Below are 15,371 nucleotides of genomic sequence, written 5' to 3' on the forward strand. Positions count from 1 at the left end.
ACATAATTCCGCAGGCCCACAGGCATATTTGCATGCTGCCTGCATGCACAGCTGTGTACACTGCCCACTCTGTTCTGGGACAGTCTTCTAGTCAACACTGAACTGGGAGGCACTCCCTGGGCGTCCTTGCTCTTCATCCTCTCCATTCTTGGTTGCTGGCTCCCAGCTTGACTCTGGGGAGGGCTTCTGACCTTTCCAGGGTCCTAGAGGAGCTCCAAGGGCCCTGGCACCCCTAAGTCTTGTCAGTGGTCTGGTGAGCTGAAACAGGCTCTAGTGTGGGGGACAACCTAGAAGCTGATACATTCAGATCAGGTAGAAAAGCCCTGAGGAAGGAACCAGGCCTTTGTTAAGCACCTAACATGTGCCAGGCACTGTGCCTCCCTCTTTTGGGCCCCATAGCTGCTCAGCAGTTAGAGGCTTTTATTTTATTTCTTTTACAGCTGAAGAAACTGAGGCAGGGGTTTGCCCTCAGCCATTCAGCTAATGCTGAGGCTTAACCTGAATTCCAGGCTTCCCCACTCAGGAGGCAGCCAGACTCCATCCGCTGGGCCACGAGACTCCTCTAGGTCAGTCTTCCTAACCTAGGCAGGTATGGTTGGGGATGGGACTAGCCCTCTACCCACTTCCCCAAGAAAAATGGGTTTTTGCAAACTCCCCCCCCCCCCCCCCTCCACAGGGAAAGGAGGAGGGCTGACCGGAGAAAAGTGCAAGGCAGGAACTAGGTCAAGATGGCCTCCTTCTTGTAAACAGTCCCAGAAGGAAGGGTTAGCATGTAGGGGATGGGGAGGCAGGAGCCATCTCTAATCTGGAAAGGCTGAGTAGGTACAGGAGGGGAGCAGGAAAGAAAGGGAGGCTGTGGGGAGCCCCAATACGGTAGGAGAGCAGACAGCTTTGTGGTTTGGGGGGGTCAGAAGTCCTAATCGAGCCCTCCCCAGGAGAGAGGTTGTGGGATGATATACCATTGCCTAAGGAGTAGAGCCTCTAAGACTAAGGTGGGGAACACAAAGGGTTCTTCTCTCTGTCAAAAAAGCATCCCTTCGTGATTGGAAATCTGGAGCAAGTAAGACCAGCTGATCCAACCCCCCTATTTTATAGATGGGGAGACCTGAGCCTGGGGTGGGGGGGAGATGGGGGTTAAGGCTGTGCAGGTGAGGAGAGCTGGGATCTGAGCCCAGGTCCTTGATTCCCAGATGGTGCTCTACCTACCAGCCCAGGCCAAAAGGAGAATGAATCCCGGCTACAACTCAGCACTGGGAGGATGTTTGGGGTGCCTAGGGTGCATGGGTTTCTGTGTCTACATGGCATATCCAAGGGTCTGCTTCCCTGTACCACATCACTGGAGAAAATAACTGCCAGCAAAAAACCCCCAACACAAAATTGTTAATTTATTCTCGTTATTATTAGGAGGCCGAAAAAAAATTGTACAGTTACAAGAATCATTTTCCAACAGAAGGAATCCAATATGAGCCAGAAAGTGTTTGTAAAAAAAGGGGAGAGAAATGCCACTTTACAATTCATTAAATAAAAACAAAACCAACCCCAAAGAACCAAAATCCCCCATGCTGAGCTCTCTCCTTGTGCAACTCTGCAAAATAAGAACAGAAAGGGAGGTGGGCAAGAGCTGGGGAGGCCCAGGTAGGGCAGGGGCAAGGGAGAAGGGCACAGGCTGGTCAGTGGGGGCTGGCCAGGATGCCCTTTCTGGGGGTAAAGGACCAGGGCCAGGCAGGAAAGGAGTTATGGGGGAGGAAGCCTGAATGAAAATGCTGGCATCTTGTCCCCTGTGCCAGATAGATAGTCTTTGGCAACTGATCTGTGCCAGTCAGCCCCTCCCTACTTGGAGGGAAGGAAGGGAATCCCATGGGGTGGCAGCAGAGGGGCACAGAATGGCTACCAATGCCAGGGCCAGGGTCCAGCCCCAGGAAATCAGCCTCTTCCCTGTTTTCTAAGCCTGATATTTCCCCTTCCCAATATCTTTTCTCCCTCCCAATAGATTTTTGTCTTCTCCTAATCCCCTTCTGGCCCAGGCATTATCATATGGTTGATTTTAGTCATTGCTTAAATTAAAAAATTAAAATATATATACATATATATACTGTACACACAGGACAGTAACTGAACAGTGTTGGGGAGGGCAGAGAAGGGATGGAGTGGTGGTGCAAGGTCGGGAGATGGGTGTGGGGGCTGGGGAAAAGGAACAAAGGGCAGAGGAGGGGAGAAGTTAGCGGGTCCAGGTGGGGCCAGTATTCTTTACAATAAAAACAGGAGTTCAGACCTCAGCAGAACAGGACTCTGGGTCCCTAGAGAGTCCCCCCTCGCCGCACACAATGAGGAGGGGGCGGGAGGAAGGGAGACAGCAGGGACCGGCGGGGACCACGGTGGCTTTAGTTTTGGACGATGGTGGTCCCTGGTCCGGGGGTGGGATGGACCGCTGTCTCAGCTTCTCCGTGACTTTGAGTGCTGGATAAGCCACTGTAGGGTGATGTCTGTGGGAGGAACGAGACCTGTTGGGTTAGAGCCAATGACCGAGGGGAGTTGGGGGGACTGGCTGGGCTGGTTCAGGGATCACCGAGAGGCCTCCTAGAACACAGCGGCTGGGCCCCAGAAGAGGGCACAGCTTGTGGGAGAAGGGCAGAAGCAATTGCAAAGCCAGGGAGGAGACAGGCTTTTTAGAGGTGACTGGAGGACATGAATGTCTGCAAAGAAGACAGAAAGTTAGAGAGCCACAAGGCTGGGGAGGGAGCAGGCAGGCCAGAGTGCACAAGGCCTAGCATACTGGAAAACCTGTTTACTATCTGGCTCCCAGGAATGTGCAATCACAGTCCCCTCCTTAATTCTCCCCTCTCTCTACCCCTAGCCCCAAATCTACATACCGATGTTATCCTTTTCTTTGCAGGAGATAGAATAGCAGCAGATCTCTCGGTCCTGGATAGCGGACAAATTCCTGGGGGGGGGGGGAATCAAGAAAAGGCTTTTCTCAGAATGGGGGTGGTGGAAGTCCACCCATTGTGGCTAGGGGCTGGAAGGATAAGGGCTGGGCAGGAGGACAACACTAGTCTAGGCAATGGAGAGACCTTTAGAAAGCCAGCATTGGGTGCCACCCTGTGGCAGAGACTGGGAACAGGTCTCTACTCCTCAAGGCATCAGACATCAGAGCAGAAAATAATGCCTAGAGGCTGGTTTCCTGGGGGGGGGGGGGGGGGGTTGGAGGGGGGGACAGGCATTTTTGGATGGGGAACTAGGAAGAGAAAGAAAGTGGGGAATTCCAGAAAAAGTATATGCCTGGGGGTCAGCAGGGCTGGGTTCTAGACTTCCAGCTCTGTCTAACTGGCTGTGTGACCTCCGGTCATTCAACTGACCCTCCTATAACTCAACTTCCTCATCTATAAACTGGACTAAATGAACTCCAAAAGTTCTTTCAATGTGCCTTTTAAATAAACTTCACAAATTAAGTGTTGGGTTTTTTCTTAGAGAAATATTTGTGGATTTTAAGGGAGAAATTTTTTACATCTGAAATGATACTGAAGTTCCAAAATATTGTGCACTTTAAATCTAGAAATCCTCCTTTTCCATCAACATGAAGGTATGTAGAGCTTAAGAATAAATGATAAAAAACTAAACAGAAAACAGAAGAGCTGGGGATGAGGGAGGGGAAACATTTTCCCACTGACCAGCTGGAACTGGCCTGAACCTGGGTCTCTCTCCATTGGTTTTCTCATCTGTCAAATGAGGAGGGTTAGCTCTAACAAGATGCCCTAGATCAGCAGTGGCAAACCTTTTAGGGCCCAAGTGCCCAAACTGCAGCCCTCACGCTGCCTGTGAGCCACCCCTTTACCCCAGACAGGAGAGGGAGGAAGCACTCCCATTGGGCTGCTGGGCAGAGGGGTGGGTGATGGGAGAAGCTGCCTCTGGCACCAGTGCCATAGATCAAACCACACTCACATTTTTTCAATCAGCTCCTTCTCATCCAGAGCACCAGGGAGGTCTCGCTTGTTTCCCAGGACTAGGACCTATTGGGGAAAAAAAAGGAGAGAAAGGGATTTGGGATTCTGGGTTACCACCCACCAAGGTGAAAGAACATTGGAGACCCCACAGCAAGGAGGCTTCCAAAGAGACAGCCTTTGCCTTACCCTTCCCTTAACATCCAGACCCCAGACTCTCCTCCCAAGCTCAGTCTCTCCCTCTCCCCCTGGCCTCCTCTCTCTTCCTTTCCTAACCTTTCTTGCTTCCCGTCTCCCTCCACTAGTCTCCCCCATTCTTCCTTTCCTAGTCTTTTTTCCTTTCTTCCACCTCCTGCTTTCCTCCAACAGTCTTGGCTTACTGACCGGGATTCCCTGCAGCTGAGGCTTGTCCAGTAGATTGTGTAGTTCATTTTTGGAAGCCTCAATCTTTTCCTGGTCAGCAGCATCCACCATGTACCTGTGCATATGGGAGGGAAATGGTGACACCACCATGTATAGGCTGAAACACCAAGAGGCTGTAGAGTAAAAAAGGCAGCAGGATCCTACATCAAGGGAGCCAAAAAGCCATTGGGCCTCTGGAGTCCAGCAACCTCCTTCCCTACCAATTGCTGATGTCGGGGAAGGAGCTCTGGTCATTGACACTGGGGCAAGGTTGGGTAGGGCAGAGCAGAGGTGAGGGGGCCCTGGGGCCTACTCATATGCCACCCACAGCCCCGAGGACATTCAGCATGTGGCCAGGTCCCACCTAACATTCCTGGGCCCTGTTTTCCCTGGTCTGAGGGATGCCAGCAGGCCCTGGTGAGGGATTGGGCCAAGAACCTGGCTCAGGTGAGGGGCCTAATGAGGGCAAGGTGCAGCAGGGAGCCAGGGCAGACACTGGGCCCTGCCACTCACACGATGGCGCTCACTCCACGGCAGTATCGCTCCCACATGCTACGGAAACGGGGCTGGCCTCCGATGTCCCAGAGCTGGGATGGGGGGGAGAAGGGACAGAAGGGCTCCAGGTCAGGAAGCACTCACCCCAGCACCCCCAGCCCTGCTGGATCCACGTTTCTCTCCCCATCTCACTAACACTGGCACCTCTGAAGCATCTCTGATTTCTTCCCACAGGCCCTCGTAGCTCTCTAATGGATTTCGTGAGTAATAATTCTGAGACTAACAGCTCAATCAAAGAGCGCTTACGATGTGCAAAGCGCTGGGGTTAGCACTGGGTGGAGACAATCCCTGCTCTCAAGGAGCTCTGATGGGAGAGACAATGCACAGTGGAAGTTGGTCTGATATCTTCACTAGATGACACATAGTTCCATCAGGTCAGGGGTCAGATATGAACTCAACTTGGGAACCTCCTCAGTGTTGAGATCTGTGTTCTGTACAAAGTGGGCACAAATTCTCCCCCATCCTCTGATGCCCCTCACTGCTGGGTACCCTTTACCCTGAAGAGCTAGAAGGGAACGGGGGCCATTTCTCCTCTGGCCTCATCTTCAGGCCCTGCTCGCCACCCTCAGGCTGGGCCTTCTTCCCCTCTCACCTTGATAGTCACATTTCCTTTGGTGATTTTGCGCATGTTGAACCCTACCGTCGGGATCATGTCTTCATTGAACTGTCCTGACTGGAAGAAGAATCAGAATTAGAGGTATAGCCCTTCAACACAGTACAAAGAACACAGGACCTTTACATGTCTGAAAAAATCATCAAGATGGGGGCAGCTGGGTGGCTCAGTGGATAGAGCATCAGTCTTGGAGATAAAGAGGTTCTGGGTTCAAATCTGGTCCTAGACACTTCCTAGCTGTGTGACCCTGGGCAAGATTCTAAGAGAGAAAGGAATAGTTAAAAAAAAAATCAGGAGGATGGATGTCTAGATTTCTAAAAGTGCATGAAGGCATGCCCAGATGTTATCTTGGTTGTCCTCTGCTTGGAAACTGGGCTGTGCCTAAATCAATCCAGGTGCTTGGCCCATATTTAAACCTCTCTAAGGAGAAAGAGAACACAACTTTCATCAGGCAAAGATCTCGATGTTTCTCACCTTGGATTGTCAAAACTTCTTTCCAAAATTCTAATAATCCCCATTTGTAGAGTGCTTCAAGGTTTATTTCTGTGATTAATTATGATAATTGCTTTTCTAATGTTTTTCCCCCACCCCTTGGTCACAGCAAATACTTTATTGGATATATTGCTGGAGGTTTTTTGGCTAAGATTTTATTTTAAATCTTTACTGCCATATTAATTAGTAAAGTTTATCCAAAGTCTTCTTTCTCTGTGGTATCCTTCCTTAGTTGCACTTTTAAGGTTTGCAAAGCACTTTCCTCATAATAACCCTATGGAATCAGGCATAATTCCTACTTTACAAATAAGGAAATAGACAAAATAGTTACAAACTTGCCTGTGGTCTCATAGCTAGTGAATACTTTAATTTCTTGAGCCTAAAGATTCAAGTCTATCTTTTTTTTTTCTTAAACCTTTACCTTCTGCCTTAGTAACAACTCTAAGACAAAAGGGCAAGGGCTAGGCAAATGGGGTTATGTGACTTGTCCAGGGTCACACAGCTAGGACATGTCTGAAGCCATATCTCAACACAGGTCCTCCTGACTCCCAGTCTGACACTCTATCTACTGTAACACTTAGTTGCTTCAAGTCCATTTGTCTACTATGATATACTATCTCTTAACCTGTAATTCATACAATGAAATAGAAACCCTTCTTTTAATTTAGTACTTTGTGGGGATGGAGTGCAGTTACTTCTTCTGAGCATTAGCAAAATGGGTAGAATTTTAGACAAACCATTCAAGTTATACCTCAGCCTATTCCTTTCTAAGGAAAAAGTCAGTTTATTTTGGCTTATATGCACATAGTGTAGGCTATTCATTTTGTGGATAATCCAAGGTAGATGTTTTGTTTCAGGTTGGCTTCTCCCCATTCTCCTAGAATGTGTGGATTGTATTATTCCACCATCAGGGGTATAATACAGACTAATTTTCTTATCAACCTGAACCAACGAACACCAGAAAAGTAATTGTGCCACCCTCAAATCATACCATGTCCCAAAAGCAAATTAATTTTCCCCTTTCTATTACTTTATGGCTAGTTTTTATTTTTCTATTGCCTTCATTTCCCAATCTTTCTCTGACTTTTGCCAGAGCTAACATGTTGACCCATATTATGATTCACTTCCCTTAATCTGGATAACTGGGAGTTTGCCCCAATTCTGCTTTTCATCTATTTGTAAACTGCTTCCTCATTTCCATTTCTTCTTTCTGGATTATCTCCAAGACCTGTGATAAGCAGTGTCCTGGAGTGGAAAGCATCCTGGGTTTGGAGAGGTTCACTGGGATTGAATCTTAGTTCTACTTATTACCTCTATGACCGAGGCAAGTCTCTGCCCTGCTCTGAGTTGGCCTCATCTAGAAAATGAGGCCACTGGACTAGAAGACTTCTGAATCTCATTCTCTGATGCGATAAGCTGTATGATGTTGGGAAAATTAGCTCCTTTTTTTGAACCTCAGTCTCCTTTTATGCCAAATGAAGGGATTGCTGTAGATGGTCTCTATATCTCTTTCCCCTCTATATCTGTGTTTCTCTGGTTCCAAGATGTGGTTATAAGGTCTCAAAAAAGGCAGGACTAAACTAAGTTGAAAAGATTTGGGGGCAGCTTGGTGGCTCAGTGGATAGAGCACTGGGCCTGGAATTGGGAGGACCTGGGTGCAAATATGACCTCAGATATTTCCAGCTATGTGACCTGGACAAGTGATTTAATCCCCATAGCTTAGCCTCTGTCTTTTGGTCTTAGTGTTGTTACTAAGAGAGAAAGTAAGAGTTAAAAAAAATTTTAAGTATAATACCCACAAGGCATATACCCATTTCTCTCTAGGGATAGCACCTTTAGGAGGTTAGGTTTAGTACAACTTTAAGGGCAACAGTTCCTTTGTGACTTGGGCATCATTAAATGGTGTTGAGGTCTTTAAGCAGAAACTGAATGACCATTTGTTGGGTATTACTGTGGGGATTTCTCTTGCATATATGTTGGACCAGGCAGAGAAGACAAGAACTGGAATGGCAAGGGGCACAGGATCCTCCCCATTTCTGAATTTCAAAGGCTCATAATAGATATGGGCTGGAAGAGGCCTTAAAGATTATCTGGTTCAGACTTATAATTTTAATGGAGAAATGAAGGCTCTGAAAAGTGTCCACGTGTCCAGTGTCACATAAAAGTAGCAGCTGACAGAGTATGACCTGAACCCAGGTTTTTGACATCAGACTCAGGGCACTTCCCAGTATATCACAACAACTTCAAAGCAGCCTGTCTCATTCTATCCCTCTTTTCCACCAGTATGTGACCCAAGTGTGAGGAAATTCTTCCTTAACTCTTGGTGGGAACTGTATGTGGGTATGTTCCTATTTTCCCACTCCACTTCTGAATGCATATAAAACTGCCCGTTGGGGCTGGAGTGGTTGGTCAGATAGGACATGATGGTGGCAGGAACTTAATAATGTGACTTTACTTCTGAGAAAAGATGGGGCAATAGCTTTTTTGTGGGTGCAGGCAAAGATATGAGCAGGACTCTCCCAGGCCCATTATCTCTTCCTCCTTTTTACAAAGTAAGCCTAGTAGGGCATATCACACTGACAAGGTCAGAGATATAGAGCTAGAAGGGTCTCTAAGATCCAGTCCAACCTCTCCAAGAGGAAAATGAGAAAAAAATAAAGAAGAAGCATTTAAATGGTGCTCGAGCACTTTACAAATATTATCTCATTTGATCTTCCTGACAATGTTGGGAAGTAGATACCATTATGTTTCCTATTTTATAGGTAAGGAGACTGAGGCAGAAAGTTAATTCCCCAGGGTCACACAGCAAGGAAACTCTGAGGCCACATTTGAATTCAGAACATCCTACCTCCAAACCCATACTGTTTGCTGCCCAACTAAGACACAGGGATGCTGAATGACTTCCCAAGGTCACCCACAATATAGTGGAGCAGAGATTCAAATCCAGGGACAATTGGAGACTTCAATCCTCCCCATGTTGTACTCCCTAAGGAGGGTTATCCCCTAATCCTCAATTAGGGGTATCCTAGGATCATAACAATTTACTTTCAAATGTGTGAGGCAGGGGACAGTAGATTGAGAGTCAGACCTAAAGATGGGAGGTCCTGGGTTCAAATGTAGCTTCAGATACTTCTTAGCTGTGTGACCCTGGGCAAGTCACTTAACCCCCATTGCCTAGCCCTTACCACTCTTCTGCCTTGGAACTAATACCCAGTATCAATTCCAAGACGGAAGGTAAGGGCTTAAAAAAAAAATGTGAGGCACTTTGCTCACAAGGATCCTGTAAGGTAGATTACTATAGTTATTACTATGCCCATTTTACAGAGGAAGGACCCAAGGCTGAGCAAAATGAAAGGACTCAATTAAAGTTACAAAATATCAGGCCTAGTGTTCAGTTCTTTTCATACTCTAAATCCAGTGGTCTTGCCACCATGCTATATTATACTGCTTCCCAAAACAAGAGGCCTGGCTATGAGCAGTATGTGTTTATTTTATCTTATTTCTTTCAAATCCAAGAACAGTCCTTTTTATAAAACCCAGCCTGTTCCCCCGGTAAGCCAAAAGATAGGGCTTCCAGGCTGGACAACACAAAGACTATTTGTATAGAAAAGGAAATAAAAAGGTTAAATCCCTCAATGACAGGGGAAGGGGTGGGGGGTGGGGATGCTTCAAAGGAGAGGATTAATGCTAAAGCAGAAGAGGAAGGAAAACTCCCAGTGGGTTTCAGTATGGCCATTTTCCTTTCCTGTCAGGGGTCTAGCTCTCCCCCACTCTCTAAGTCCCTTGGGTCATGTTAAAGCTAAACTGGGGCTCTTGCTTCCTTATGAAAGGGCATCTGTACCACTGGGATGGCTGGCCAAGGTATCTAGAAAGGCAAGTCAAAGATGAAATGACAGAGGAAACAAAGGTTCCATCTCCAGAGCATATTGATCATGCCAACTGCCCAACAAATCAGGATCAGGCCCCTTCCTCAGTTTAGGGCTGGATGTCCAAAACAAGGGGAGTCAGACTAAAAATAATTAATTAAAGAAGGCCAATTAATCAAAAGGAAACAGTACATTAGGTAATCTGATTTCTAATTGGATGAAAGATTAAGGACTTTCCAAGTTGGGAGGGGGAAGAGAGAAAGGGTATATAATTCCCTGAAATCAGCAAAAGTGGCATCCTGCTCCCCATGTGCCAGGCAACCATCAAAGGAACAGGGAAACAGTCTCTGACTGAGCAGTGGGGGCCAGTTTTCACATAAGACATATAGGCTGCTTGAGACAGACCCTTATGAGAACAGTCCTTCCATCCATCTGTGGATCTAACTATTTCTGGTCATCAAGACCTACATCCTTGGGTAAGGGTCTCTAAACAGCAGGGACAGGGGGGCCAGTGTCCCAGCCACGCAGGACTAGGTTCAAACAATGCAATATGGTTTTCTCCCAATTCCCAAAATTGAATCAAGTTTTCTTACCAAAGAGAAGTGGGGCTAGCTCTAGAATTGAGTCACAAGATGGAGTCCGTGTGGTTCATTCAACTGCCTCAATTCCCACTAGAACTGGCAGCCCTAATCCCCTCAGTTTCCTCTGTTTGCTTGGATGAGTTTTAAAGGCTCCTTGTAAGGGGATCATAATGACAGAGTTGGAAGGGGCCTCAGAGGTCATCAGATCCAAGGTGGTACTTTGACCAAGGTCACTCTGGCAATCAGTGGCAAAGCCAGGATGCAAGCTCGGGTCCTGTGGTCAAGTTCAGCCCTGTTGGCCGACTCTAACCTTGGAGGCCCAGACCAGGTACCATCCTCTGAGGTAGAAAAACTCCCAGATGAAGACTAAAAAAAATGGAGACCCTAGGCCCACAAATTGCAACTGTAGTGTAATTCCCTTATTTTACAGATAAAGTAACTGAAGAATGGAAAAGGGGGAGAAAAGGGGACTTGCCTGAGATCACAGGGTGAGTAAAAAGAACCCTGGAACCAAAATCTAATCAAGAAGCAGGAAGGCCTAGAGTGGAGGCCAAAGCTCAGACCTTCCCTCAGTAAGGCAGGATTCCTAGGTGTGGGACCCCAGGCAAGTTGCTTAAACTCTCTGGGCCTCAGTTTCCTCATTCTGTAAAACAGTGCCTCCCTCAATGAGTGGTTATGACTGATGGACTGTGTGAAGGCTCTTTGAACCTTAGAGTGCTCCATAAATACTGCTGGCTGTTCTTGATCCCATCTTAACCATGACTGAATCCATAAGGACTGGCCAAAGGGAAACAAGACAAGTAACAGCAGCTGAGCTTTAAGGGGTTTTACAAAGGACTTTCCTCACACCCCTATAAACTAAGAGAAAGTTCCTACTGTGATGATGCTGAGAACCCTAAGTCTTCCATCACTTGCGCAATGTCCCTGGCCAAGTTGCTTCCCTCTCTGGGTTTCAGTTTCTCATCTTTTAATGGGAGGGGTTGAGCTCCATGATCAATAAGGCACCTCCTAACATTATGGGGGAGTTTTAGTTCCTTCTCTGTGAAACAGTAAGAGTTCCTATCTCTTAGGAGTAGAGGAGATAATCCCCACAAGAAAAAGGAAACATTTTGTGGCTCAATCTCAGTTTACAAATAATATATGCATAAAGTGAACAAGAATTGAACAGAAAATGGATATGGAGGAAAGTGGAAATTCTGGGAGAACTGGAAGGGAACAAGTACCCCTAGTTTCACCCCTTCCTGTTCAGTTAATAAAGTCAGGAGCTAAGCTATGAGGCAAGTATGTGATATAGTGGATGATAGAGCACTGAGGTGGAAGGCAGGAAGCCCCAAGTTCAAATCTAGCCTCATATATTTCCAAAGCTGTATGACCTTTGATAAGTCACTTAAACCTCTGCTCCTTCAGTTTCGTCTACATTAAAATGGGGATCATTTTAGCTACTTCCTGGGGTTGTTGATCAAATGAAGTAATATTTGTAAAAGCACTCAATATAATGCCTTACACACAGTAGATGCTTAATAAATGCTTACTGCTATCCCCTACAACTCTGACTCAGTTTCTTGCTGGTCTCACCAATCCTCATTTTGCTACTCTGAATGGGAGTAGAGGCCAAAAACTTCAGTCTCATCAGCTGTAGGTTTCTTTGGTTTTAACCTTATTTTTGAACAGCACCCTCTACCCACATTCAAGTTCTAGAAGCCCTCTGGCATTTAGATAGTAGGTGGAAGTAACTCAAGAGAGAAATGGAGGTTTCTTGGAGTCATTGAGCAAGGGAAGAGTTGTGGGGGCCAGAGTACAAGGCTATTGATGTTTTTGTGGACTTCCCTTTAAAGATGGTCAAGTTCACTTGCCTTCCCTTCTGGGGTCTGCCTGTTAGGTTGGCAAATTTGAACTGAATCAAAAAGAGAGCAGCCCAGAAGATAAGCACCTCATGGGCCTCTTAGAGGCATCTTTAATATAGATGCTAGGCTGGGATTCAGAATTCTTGTACATCCCCCAATACTGAATATGGTGCCAGCCCTGGACAGAGGAGGACCTTCTAACAGATTCTTTTCCAGGGTCACAAATATGGGTCACAGTGATAGCATGGCAGATTATATAAGTGTGTTGTCAGCTATAATAATTAGAGTTATGGAGATTGTTGCTCAAAGGGGAGGTGGGTGTGGGAATGCCCACTAGGGCAATGGATGGATTTCTTTATTGGCTAATTCCTTTCCAGGAACATGGCCTCATTTATACTCCATCAGGAGCCCTACACAAGGGATTGTGGGTAATACAAGGCTGTCTGTCCCCCTTGTCCCACACTGTTCCCTAGGCTAAGAGCAGAACAGCCCCAACATCTCTTAAGCTCACACTTGAGGAATTTCTCTCAGGTCCCAGGGTCTCAGCCCTCTATCCATTCTACCAACCCAGCCAGAACTACAGAATTCAGACAATAAGACTTTGGGAATTGGAAAGGACCTTGAAGATCATTTTGTCCAAACTTCTCATTTTTTCCCTCAAGTCCTTCATTTCAGAGATAAGGGACAGAGGCCCACAGACTTGCCCAAGGTCACCCAGCTAACAGGCACAATAAAACCTGGTTCTATTTCTCTAACTTCTAATGCAATTCTCTTTGTATCACACAATTTTGTCATCTAGCTTTCATTTCAAGGAATTTGCCAACAATTTATTATTGTTAAAAAAAAAACACCTCAGCCTACCCTAGATTTGTTCCCCCAGGTACACATCTCTTGCAAGCAAAAACCCAACACTAATCCAAATTCACCAGCAATCTCAAACCACTTGGCCCACTCATGGTAGGAATGGGCCTCTCTGGTTACCACCCTGCTTTGTGTCCCCAAGAAAGCAGCAACTCCCTCTCGAATCTGACTTCCCCAAAGTCAGGGGTTTTGAAATCCCTTCAGGAGAGAACTTGGGGCTCCTGTTTCCCTCCGGACCAAGCCAAAGGTCCTCAATGACCTCCAATTCTGACTACGAGGACCTTGGCTGTAGATGTGGGGATCTGTGGGGTCTCTGAGTGCCAAGACCTGGATGTGCTGTCAGGCCCAAGGATCTCCAAGTCAATGGGCCCCAAGGCTGGGTGGGGAAGGGGAAGAGGTTATTTCTAGAGCATCTGGGAACGGAAGGGTAAACTCATGTGACTCTCTGGAGGCCTGCCCGGCTCTTCTCTCCATTCTCCGCCCACCCCAGGCCTGATGTGATGACATCTGTCTCGAGGATGCAGGATAAAAGATCCTGAAATGCTGACACTTCTTCCAAGCCCAGCTGCCATTTACCAGCTGGGGGAACTCGGCTGGCAGAGCAGGGGAAATCACCTAGAATTCCAGGGAGATTCTCTCACCTGCCCACGGAATTAACACTCCAGCAGCCCCTGGGCAGCCCGGGCCTCGGGCATGAGACCGAGTCCCGCAGAAGGGGGGGGGGGTTGCTCTGCCCCCACACACTGCCCCGCACCCCACCCTCCGCTAAGGGATGCAGGCCGAGCAGGCCGCAGCCATGACTGCAGCCTCCGCTCACACACCCAGCGACTGCTCTGCCCCTTTGGAGAGAGGGGTCAGCTCCTCGTGGTCCCCCGCTTTGCCGGCGCTGCGACACTCCCAGAACCCCAGCTCTCCACCCGGCCGCCCCTCCCTCAAAGCGTCCCACAGGGCCTAAGGAAGTGGCCGCTTGGCTCCAGCTCCCCGCGGGGGGCCCACGAGGGTGACACCTCCCCTCCCCCCTTGCTGTCTTTCCTCTTCCGGCTGGGAGGGGCTGTCTCTAGGTGCCTCGACCCCCACCCTGCAGGGGAGAGGCCCCGGGTGGCTTTCGCCGCGTCATGCCGCCCCTTCTCCCCCGCCAGGGCCGGAGGCCCTGGCAGCGTACCGCGATCACGTTGACGAAGGTGGTCTTGCCCGAGTACTGCAGCCCTACGAGCGTGAGCTCCATCTCCTCCTTCCAGAATAGGGCCTTGAACCAGTCCAGCAGCTTGTTGAACAAAGCGATCATGGTGGCGGCTCCGGCCGCGGGCCCCGCCCGCCCCTGCCCTACCGCGCTCCGCTCTGGGCCGCGCAGCCCGCCTGCTCGCCTACCCGCCCGGCCCGCGGGCCCGGCCCGCCACGGGGGAACGAGGCGGCTTGGTGCAGCCGCCGCTCCGGCCCGCCCGGCGCCGCCCGCCTGCTCTCCCGTCAGTCCGCGGGCTGCGGTCTGGCCGCTCCCCTTGTGTGTCTGACTGACTGTCCGACTGTCTATCTGTGCAGCGGGCCCCCGCCCGCCTGTCCGCCTGCCACCTTCCCCAAGCGGCCCTGGAGCTGCCCGCTGCCCGCTTCCTGCACGCTTGCCCGTCCGCTAGCCAGGCCTCCGAGCCGCCGCCGCAGAACCAGCAGCAACAGCAGCAGGAGCAGCTCCCGCCCGCCGATGGGTGTGGCCTCAGAGCCCTCCCTCTCCGGCAGCTGCTGCTGCTGCTGCTGCTGCTGCTGCCGCCGCCGCCGCCGCCGCCGCCGCCTCTGCTGCTCCGCTATCTTCTGCTGCTCCTCCCATCCCTCCTCCTGCTGCTGCTCCTGCTGCTCTGGTTTCCTCCACACCTTCTACCATCCCTCCTCTTCCTCCCATCCCTCCTCCTTTTCCTATTCCACCTCCTCCTTCCATCCCTCCTCCTTCTGCTGCTGCCATTGCTCAGCTTTCCTCCACACCTCCTCCCATCCCTCCTCCATCCTTCCTCCTCCTCTCATTCTTCCTCCCATCCTTCCTTAACCCATCCCTTCTCCTCTTGCTCCTTTCCCTTCCTCCTGTTCTCCTTCCCTGCACCTCAATGGCTCCCAGGTTGAGGAGCATGGGGAGATAGAAGGTGAAGGTGGACAACCAGGGGAAATGTGGCTTGGGAGATACATTTTTGAGGGAATGGATCCAATTGGCTCTGACTTCTTTGCATCACCTCACCTGG

At 49.0% G+C, this 15,371-nt stretch overlaps 1 protein-coding gene across 1 annotated transcript; it reads right to left on the reverse strand.

Moving 5' to 3' along the window:
* Nucleotides 1–1,365: 1,365 nt before the first annotated feature.
* On the reverse strand, nucleotides 1,366–14,971 carry ARL8A (ADP ribosylation factor like GTPase 8A). Its single transcript, XM_056815731.1, has 7 exons — nucleotides 14,315–14,971; nucleotides 5,488–5,568; nucleotides 4,854–4,927; nucleotides 4,323–4,416; nucleotides 3,940–4,007; nucleotides 2,871–2,941; nucleotides 1,366–2,483 (listed from the first exon to the last, which is right to left on the reverse strand). Exons 1-7 carry the CDS (start codon nucleotides 14,435–14,437, stop codon nucleotides 2,434–2,436), a joined length of 561 nt encoding a protein of 186 aa, XP_056671709.1. The 5' UTR covers nucleotides 14,438–14,971; the 3' UTR covers nucleotides 1,366–2,433.
* Between the last annotated feature and the right edge of the window lie 400 nt (nucleotides 14,972–15,371).

Source organism: Monodelphis domestica, chromosome 2 (assembly GCF_027887165.1).
Source record: "Monodelphis domestica isolate mMonDom1 chromosome 2, mMonDom1.pri, whole genome shotgun sequence".
Taxonomy (NCBI): domain Eukaryota; kingdom Metazoa; phylum Chordata; class Mammalia; order Didelphimorphia; family Didelphidae; genus Monodelphis; species Monodelphis domestica.